The 9,944-nt window shown below is 40.3% G+C and overlaps 1 protein-coding gene across 1 annotated transcript in view; it reads right to left on the bottom strand.

The window, feature by feature from the left end:
* Positions 1 to 7,590: 7,590 nt before the first annotated feature.
* Positions 7,591 to 9,944, bottom strand: part of LOC108409014 (coiled-coil domain-containing protein 150) — a 45,476-nt gene continuing 43,122 nt past the window's right edge. The window contains 3 exon segments of the mRNA XM_073218420.1: positions 7,591 to 8,141; positions 8,144 to 8,201; positions 8,490 to 8,609. Of these exon segments, the coding sequence (XP_073074521.1) occupies positions 8,086 to 8,141; positions 8,144 to 8,201; positions 8,490 to 8,609 (234 nt within the window). The 3' untranslated portion in view covers positions 7,591 to 8,085.

Genomic DNA, 9,944 nt, shown 5'->3' with positions numbered 1-9,944 from the left:
AATTTTCTTTTTTTGTGGTGTCTTTGCCTGGTTTTGGTATTAGGGTGATGCTGGCCTCATAGGATGAGTTTGGAAGTATTCCCTCCTCTTCTACTTTTTAGAAACTTTAAGTGGGATGGGTATTAGGTCTTCACTAAATGTTTGATAAAATTCAGCAGTGAAGTCATCTGATCCAGCGATTTTGTCTTTGAGTAGTTTTTTGATTACCTATTCAATTTCATTGCTGGTAATTTGTCTGTTCAGATTTTCTGTTTCTTCCTGGGTAAGTCTTGGAAGGTTGTATTTTTTTAGAAAGTTGTCTATTTCTCCTAGGATCCAATTTGTTAGCATATTACTTTTCAGAGTATTCTCTAATCATTCTTTGTATTACTGTGGTGTCCGTAGTGACTTTTCCTTTCTCATTTCTGATTTTGTTTATTTGTGTAGACTCTCCTTTTTTTCTTGATAAGTCTAGTTAGGGGTTTATCTCTTTTGTTTGTTTTCTCAAAGAACCAGCTCTTGGTTTCAGTGATTCTTTCTGTTGTTTTATTCTTCTTGATTTTATATATTTCTGCTCTGATCTTTATTATGTCCCTACTTCTACTGACTTTGGGACTCAATTGTTCTTCCTTTTCTAGTTCCATTAATTATGAGTTTAGACTTTTCATTTGGGATTGTTCTTCTTTCTTGAGGTAAGCCTGTATTGCTATATACTTTCTTCTTAGAACTGCCTTTGCTGCATCCCAAAGGTTTTGGGCTGTTGAATTGTTTTCATTTTTCTCCATGTATTCCTTGATCTGTTTTAGTTTTGTCATCGGTCCACTGATTATTCAGAAACATGTTGTTTAGCCTCCATGTGTTTGTGGGCTTTTTTGTTTTCTTTACATAATTTATTTCTAGTTTCATACCTTTGTGGTCTGAGAAGCTGGTTGTTACATTTTCAATCTTTTTGAATTTTTGTGGCCTAGTATGTGACTTATTTTGGAAAATGTTCCATGTGCCCTTGAGAAGAATGTGTATCCTGCTACTTCTGGGTGGAGTGTTCTGGAGATGTCAGTTAAGTCCATCTGTTCCTATCTGCTGTTCAGTGCCTCTATCTCCATTCATATTTTCTGACTGGTTTATCTATCCTTTGGAGTGACTGGTGTGTTGAAGTTTCCTAAAATGAATACTTTGCATACTATTTCCCCCTTTAATTCTGTAAGTATTTGTTTTACGTAATTAAGTGCTCCTATATTGGGTACATAGATACTTACAATGGTCATATCCTCCTGTTGGACTGACTCCTTTATCATTATGGAATGTCCTTCTTTGTCTCTTGTTACTTCTTGGCTTTCAAGTCTGTTTTCACTGATAAGAGATACTGTAACTCCTGCTTTTTTCTCCCTATTATTTGCATGAAATATCTTTTCCCATTCCTTCACTTTTAGTCTTTGTATTTCTTTGGGTTTGAAGTGAGTCTCTTGCAGCAGCCTATAGATGGGTCTTGTTTTTTTTATCCATTCTGTAACTCTATGTCTTTTCATTGGTGCATTCAGTCCATTTACATTTAGGGAGATTATAGATAGATTTGTACTTATTGCCATTGCAGGCTTTGGATTTGTGATTACCAAAGGCTCAAGGGAAGCTTCTTTACTAACAGTCTAAGTTAACTCACTTATGCTATTCCAAAGACAATCTAAAGTTTATTTTTTCTCCCTCCTTTTTCTTCCTCCTCCACTCCTTATATATTAGGTGTCATATTCTGTACTCTTTGTATATCCCTTGACTGACTTTGTATGTAGCTGATTTAATTTTGCATTTGGTTAGTAATTAATTAGTCTTCTTCCTTTACTGTGGTTTTATTTTCTCTGGTGACAGCTATTTAGCTTTAGGAGCACTTCCTTCCAAAGCTGTCCCTCTAAAATAAACTGTAGAGATGATTTGTGGGAAATAAATTCCCTCAAGTGTTGCTTACCTAGAAATTGTTTAATCCCTGCCTCAAATTTAAATGATAATTTTGTTGGGTAGAGTATTCTTGGTTTGAAGCCCTTCTGTTTCATTGCACTAAATATATAATGCCAGTGCCTTCGGGCCTGTAAGGTTTCTGCTGAGAAGGCTGATGATAGCCTGATGGTTTTTCCTCTGTATGTGGTCTTTTTTTCTCCCTCTGGTTGGTTTTAATACTCTGTCATTTTCCTTGATCTTTGCCATTTTAATTATTATGTGTCTTGGTGTTGTCTTCCTTGGGTCCCTTGTGTTGGGAGAACTGTGCACTTCCATGACTTGAAAGACTATCTCCTTCCCCAGATGGGGGAAGTGTTCAGCCATTATTTCCTCAAAGAGACTTTTTATCCTTCTTTCTTTCTCTTCTTCTGGTACCCCTATAATGTGAATATTGTTCCATTTGGATTGGTCACACAGTTCTCTTTATATTCTTTCATTCCTAGAGATCCATTTTTCTCTCTGAGCCTCAGAATTTTTTGTATTCCTGTTCTGTAATTTCTATTCCATTTACTATCTCCTCTACCTCATCTAATATGCTCTTAAATCCTTCTGTTGTATGTTTCATTTCAGATACTGTAATTTCAGTTTCCATCTCATTCTGAGGTCTTGAATATTTTTCTGTAGCTCTGTATGTTTCTGATTTTTATTTTGAAATCTTTATCAGGAAGATTGGTGATTTCTCTTAGTTTCACTTAGCCCTCTTTCTGATGTCTGTGGGACTAGGTTTGTACCAGATTCTTTTGCTGTTCCATATTCCTAATGATTACTATGGAAAAATATTTTTGTGTCGACGGTGACGTTTAGTGCCCAGAAGTTCTACTATGGAGCTGCCCAGCACCTGGAGTGATGATGGGGGTAGCAGTCGAGAGGCACCAGTGCCTGTCTGGAGGAAAGTGCTCTTTCCTGCTTCCTGGCTGTATTGCCTGTCTCTCTTGCGAGGGCCAGTGGGCCCAGTGCACAGGGAGGAGCTCCTGTGTTACTCCTCTTTAGCTGCCATAGGTGGGACTGCCTTCTGGTTGGCCTTGCACAGTGGCGGGGACAGCAGGTTTGTGAACGTGTGCTGGCTGGGAGGAAGGAGTGGCAGGCTCCGTATTGTGGGGGGGGGCCTTGGTGCAGTTGTCAGCCAAAGGGGATGGAGTGCCTGAAGCTTCTGAAAGTTCCCAACCTGTTGGGCTGAGTGTGCCAGGATGATTTTGTTCCACCTGTCCTTTTACCAGAGCAGCAAGCTCTGTGCAATCCTTGCCTCTTTAGCAGCCCTCTCGCTGTTGGGAAGTCTTTCAAAGTGCCAGTCTTTATTTTGTCCTGGACTGGCTGGCTTTGGGTACCTGCTGTCCACAAGCAGCTGGAATCTCAGTCTCTCTGAGTATTCTGCCTGTCTTTGTTTCCCAACCCCACTAATCTCCAGAGTACCATTTAATGTGGGTTCATGCTCCCAGAGCAGATCTCCGGGGCTGGGTGTTCAGCAGTCCTAGGCTTCTACCCCCTCCCCGCTCCTTTTCCTCCTGTCAGTGAGCCTGGGTGGGGGAAGGGCTTGGGTCTCACCAGGTGGCAGCTTTGCTACTTTACCCTTTTCTGTGAGGTCTTCTCTTTCTCCAGATGTAGGTGGTCTGTCGCAGTCTTCTTTCTGGTTGCTCTTTCAGGATTAGTTGTATTTGCTGTATTTTTGTATTATATATGATTTTGGGAAGAGGTTTCTGTCTTACTTCTCACACCACCATCTTTAACCTCTGCCTCTGCTTAGACACTTTTTTAGTGTTTCCAGATCTAGTCTTGCATTTAAGTCATTGTGGTGGTGATTTCTGATCATCCTTAGACCCCTTCAGTGGCTTCCTCTTTCTGTCTGTCCTACATTTTTTACATTTTTTATTGGTCTGCCTTTGCTACAGAACAGTAGAGCAGAAGTGTGAGACAGCACACATTGTGATTTGGTGTTTCACAAATTTTATTTAGTTATTTGAAAGATTTGACATTGCCTGCCTTTAGTTTGTGCGGACAGTTTGGTTTTATGTAGAATTTACTTTCCCTTTTGTGTTTCAGATTGCTTATAAAGGAGATATTAGTAGGTAGATAGTTAAGCAGCTGCCATTGCCTCTAGCTACCGCAAATTCCCTATATAAAAGTGATTGAGGAATCAGTTTTTAAAGTTTCAGGAAGAACGTGGCAGCTCATAGCTGTCTTATATAAATGCTCTGGAGGAAAAGAAGTGTCATTATAAACGAGGCACCTAGCACCGCTTCAGAGCTCGCTGGCTGCAGTGTTAGTAAAGTTCAGCAGTGATCATCTTGGTGAGTTTTCTCTACTTAACAGTCATGACTGTGATGGACATCTATGGTTTTGATCTGACTTCAAATCCCCTTTTTTTCTGGAAACATCACTTCAGTTTCCTCTGGGGAACTAGCCTCAGTTTCAGAGATGGACACATCTCACACCCAGACCTAGCCAACCAGTGTATAATCCATCTTTCAAGTCACAGTGGTTGGTTAAGGGAGGGCATGTGACCAGTCCATTCAGTGGAGACTTAATCCTCTATCACTTATTAGAACTTCAAGGAAAGCCCTCTTCTGGGTCTGTTAAGTAGAAAATATTCCAGTCTGTTCTAGTCTTTCATATTTATACACTGTTTGTGGCCATTTATAACAGGCTTACGTTAACAAATGGTTTACAGAGTCCCTATTGCCCAAAGAAGTCCAAGGTATAGAGTATATGATATAGGGCAGTGCCAGCATAAAGCCATCTTGCTCAAAGAACTGAGATTGATCACCAGAAATAAGAGGCCCAAATAAATGCTCTAGAGAGATACCAAATATTATCAAATAGTCGTATTTCTTAGAAATTTTGCTTTTTTTTCGAAGAGTGTTCTTTGAAACACCATTTCAAAAAATGAGAATTTATAACAATTCCCAGTCCTTTGTTAAGTCTCCACCCATATATGGTACTTTGGGATCACTGTCAGAGGAATTCCTTTATTCTTTGTGACAACTACAGATTTAATAGGTATGATTTACTTTACTTCCAGATAAAGTACACTGCAGTCCTTCAGTATGATCAAATTATAGCTGTGTAACATTAGAATATTGAAGAAATTACCGGAGACACTTATATGTGGAATCTTAAAAAAATAAAATTCAGACTCATAGAAACATGGAGTTAGAAGAGTGATTGCCAGAGGCTGGGGGGTTGCGGAACTATTGAGAGGCTGGTAAAGGGTTACAGACTTCGGGTTCTGAGAATGAATAAGGTCTGAGGATCTAAGGTATGCCATGGTAACTATAGTTTAAAAAGACTGATATATAATTGAACTCTGCTGAGAGAATTGAAACTAAATATTCTCACCAAAAAAAAAAAAAAGTTAAGTGATGGATGTTAATTAACCAGATAGATGGAAGGAGTCCTTTCACAATGTATATCAAGTTATCATGATGTATACTTTAAACATCATACAGTTTTGTCAATTACACCTGAATAAAGCTCAGTAAAGGCCAAAAAAGGGAAATTACCAGAGAAGTACCTATGGTCTCAGAATCCCCAAGGGCAAAACACTCGACAGGTTACCTGGAGCAAAGTTAGTAAGAGTCCAGATTCTAGATTTTCATACATCTTTTTGTAATGTTTTAATGCCCTTGTCTGCCAATTATGATGTGTTAGTTCTGGGTCAGTTTTTATTTCTCTTTATGGGTCATATTTTCCTACCTCTTTGCATGTTTGATAAGTTTGGATTGGGTGCCAGAAACTGATTTTACCTTAATGAATGCCATATATTGTCATATTCCTCTAAATATTCTGAAGCTGTGTTTTGTAAGGCAGTTAGTTACTTGGAAGTGGAATGTCCGGGGTCTTGCTCTGATGTGTCAGGACCAGAGCCGTGTTTGCTGGGGGCTAACTGCGCTCTGCTGCAGCAGGTCTCCCTGGGTGCAGTCAGCGCCCTGCACAGCATGTGGCCTCCAGTGCCAGCGGAGGGGGCTGTCCCTGTGTATGTGGACTGGGCCCTCTTACTGCTACCCTTCTGGACAGTTCCAATCCCAGCCTCGGGTTGTTTCCTTCCATGCACATGACCAGTGCTCAGCTGAATACTTGAATACTCAGAGTACCCTCTGGTCACCTCTGAAAGTCTCTCTGGGCAGCTCTCTCCTGTCTGGAACTTGAGCAGCTTTGTCTCCCTGGCCTCTCCGTTCTGGCTCCTCAGCTCGGGAAACCAGCCCCCCTGTGGGCTGCCTTGCAGCTGGCGCTCTCTCAGCCTGGCAGCCGGGGCGGTAGTGGGGCTCACCTCACTCGCTCCCTTTCTCTCAGGGATTGCTGTTCTGTGTTGCATCGTGGCCAGTCTCTTAAAAACCATTGTTTCATATTTTGCTTGTTTTGGGGTTGTTTTAGATGAAGGTGGACTCACAATAGCAGCTAGTGTACTATATGATAGACACTGTAGAAACACTTAAAAAATATTATAGAAATACTTTAGTAAATCATCACACTAAATAGGCTGTTCTAACATAAGGTTTACTAGAAATGATCACCAGTGTAACTATAACTCATTCTCCCTAGCTAATGTTTTGTATAGCCAACCTAAAAAATGATATAAAGGTATGTTACCCAACTTTATCAATAATGGTGCCCCTTGAGGACAATACATTGGTGAAGAAAAATGTCCTTGTTCTGGATGAGGAAGATAAAAATATTCTTGGTATGTGACTGTGACTGTCATGACAATACTCAGGGACAACATAGTTACAACCTGTTAAGATTGCTCATTTCTCCTGTGCAGTAACTGGCATCTTTTTTGCTATGCAGAATTCAGGACCAAGATTGTCAGTGCCAACCCAGGACTAAGGTGAATTGTTCTGTGGGGCTCTTTGTTAGGCTGTTTCAAGGTTATGACTCTCTAATTCCCTCAAAGATCTGTGTCCTTATAAAGAGGCCAAAGGGATAAGTCCCACAGGAATTATAGACAACCTGCTGGGGCTTTTACCAGCCTGCCGATCAGTTAAGCCCCAAACTTCTGAGTCACAAACACAGTATGGATGTGTTAAAAGGCTGCACTCCAGTAAACTTGCCTCTGAATGCCGATTAACAAGTCTCACCCAAGTAACTACACTGCTACAGATGATGGCAACCTACTTAAGCCTCTGAAAGGCTCCCAGTCCTTGAGTTAACTCCATGGTTTCCCAAAACCCTGTGTAAATTACTCTGCTCTGATCAGGGAGGACTCTGCCTGACCAACATAGCTCTCCCTGACCACAGCAAGCAGGAAATTCAACTCTTATTTTTTTATATCAGATGAGCTCACCACTCAGTATGTCTCTGATGGTCATATTTGATATTCTCTCCAATTTTAGAATTGTTCAGTTGGTTTAGGTCTTGATAGTATCATCATCTACTGTTTTGGGGTATCAATTAGGCCAGATATTATGCCAGCTGTTTACATATATTGTCTGGATTACCTAATTCACCACTCAGTGTTTGAAATACATAATAAAGCTAAATTTATCGGTACATTTAACGTAGCGACACCTGCATTGGTCAGCCAAGTCTCCTGGAGCAGAGCAGACTGCCGTTCTCAATAAACTTCTTTGTATTTACAGCTCCCTTTGACATTTACAGTCTGAGCTACCTTCTATAAGATGTGCTGGTAATCACCCAGCACAGAAGGGTATATGTTTACAAGACAGTAGAAGAGTTTTTACCATTTTCCAGGTGATTTTATTTCCAGGAATAGCCTACCAGATGTTAGATTGGTAACAAGATAACAGGATAGATTGGTAACAGGATAGATTGGTAACATGGAAACAGGATATCATATCTTTTAGCTGCCATATCAACTAGTTCATCCCTAAATGTTTTCATAAAGTATAACTGCAAAAATAGGAGATCTGTTGCATGATACTTAGCTACCATAAAACAAATCAATATAAGTTTATTGGGTGGAAAAAGGGGAAAGGGACAAAAAGATGGGGTAGTTCTGTATTGAAAACAAAGAGTCCATAAAAGGATAAACTCAGGTCCAAAATGTTCAGCCCGCATCAAAGATTTCATGTCCTGATGACTGTGGAAACAGGCCAGCCGTAGTCGCTGGGCTCAAGGCATCAGTGTGGTGTAACTGCACATGAATAACCTTCTCTGTCACGGGCGTCACTTTCTCTGTAGTTCAGAATGATACTTTTTGGGCACATGTCTAAGATTCTGTTATTTTCCCATTGATGTAAAACAGACTGGCTGGACATGATGTCTTGCCTTTTATCTGGGTTCTGTTGGAAAGAAAATAAAGCAGTGCTCAAGCTGTCTGCAGAGCAGAGGACTTATTGTGTCTTAATGAGTATCACCTGTTTATCAAGGTGGGTGGATCTAAACCAGACAGTTTGGGAGAGGTGGAACTTTCAAGAAGGAAATTTAGTTCACTGGTTTTCCTAGGAGAAGTGAAAAGAAACCTAAAGATAAGTGGAGAGAAGCTAGATGAAAGAAGAACTTCCGTAGTTAGAAATATGAGAAGGAACAAATCCAAACACGACTTAAGCCAGCCAGGCCTCCGTGCGCACCTCTCCCAGCCACCTGTCCTCCCGGGGCAGCCTCTGCAGCCGGTTTTCTGTCAGCTCGTGTTGTAGGCCGTGGAACCTGCACTTAAACCAGCGGTGAGCTTGTTCCAGGTTTGCTGTGATCTGAACATATAAACGTTATCATTAAAAATTACAACAAACAAACACTTGAAAGTTTTTTGTGTAGCTGTTAGATATGTAAAAGACCCAAATTCTGACTGCAAGGTCTTTGCAGCTTACTTGTGTAATACACATCCTAACGGATGAGGGAGCGAGTTCTGAGTGTGAAGTTAAGAATGCATGCAAGCTTGGCGTTTTTCACGCATTTGTTACTATTTCCTGGATGGGAGGTAAGGAAGTACGGGACCCAGGAGAAAAATAAGAATGGAAGTGTAAGATGGCATTGAAAATCAATGTGGCAGTTCAAGCTGTATTTTGAATTTTGAGTTCTGTTCTCTAAGACTAAATATGTCTCCAAAGTCCCTAAACTGTAGAGGCTAGATTTTTCTGTTGTGCTTTATGAAAGCAATAGAATGATCTAGTGAAACTGGGCCAGGTGACTAAAAGTAGTATTCTTTTTATATCCTTTATCATTAAAATATTTTACATTTTTTGCTTAGGAGCTAAACTTCCCAGTTATCTTTTTTAGATTTGAAAATACTCCCTCTGTTATTCGACCTTTGAAGGTGATCTGGAATCAGTATTCATTTATTTGACAAATATTTATTAAGGGCCTTTTTCTGCCTGCCACTTTTCTAAGTACTTGGGATACTCTGGTATTCTGAAGGTAGAGCCTACAGGATTTTATTTTATACAAATGTTGCTTAAAAACATCTCCAGAACATATCCTTTAGAATAAAAAGTAAAATGACTGGTTTTCCCCCTTTGACTATTTGTTTCGTGGATAGCATTTTCACTTTCTGATTCTGAATTCTGAGAGAGCGACATATTTCTTTCTTTCTTTCCTGGGAGAAGGCAAGTACCCTGCAGAGAGCAGGGACATCCTCTGGCTTCTTTACTCTATGTCTTCAACACCTACTGTGGTATCTGCCATAAAATAGTCCTCAATAAATATGTACCACTGTGTATTTATATTAGCCAGGTCACAGTGTGGGTACAAAATAGCAAGGTAAGAAAACAGAGCTGCACTTGTCATCTGCCTCAGAAAGCCAGAAAGCTAAAATATTTACCAGATATGTCTGTGCATCCTGATGACAGTGACGCTCCCACCCCCTCAGTCACACCCTCTCTTTCTCCAGCACTCTACCAGGGGTGGCAGGAAAGATGCTTGGAACGGCATTGTATACCACGTCCCCTCTCGTATGGTGAATGAGAGGGGAGGTAACATTTATTGAAACTTATTCTGAGCCACTATGCAGAATAACAGTAATAGGTATTAATTTCCTGACTTCTATGGATATGGAAACTGGTTAAAGTAAATATAACTTAAGGACACAG

This window comes from Manis javanica, chromosome 12, assembly GCF_040802235.1.
Source record: "Manis javanica isolate MJ-LG chromosome 12, MJ_LKY, whole genome shotgun sequence".
NCBI classification, from domain to species: domain Eukaryota; kingdom Metazoa; phylum Chordata; class Mammalia; order Pholidota; family Manidae; genus Manis; species Manis javanica.
The sequence above is the reverse complement of the archived record's forward strand: the minus strand, read 5'-3'. Positions and strand labels throughout refer to the sequence as shown.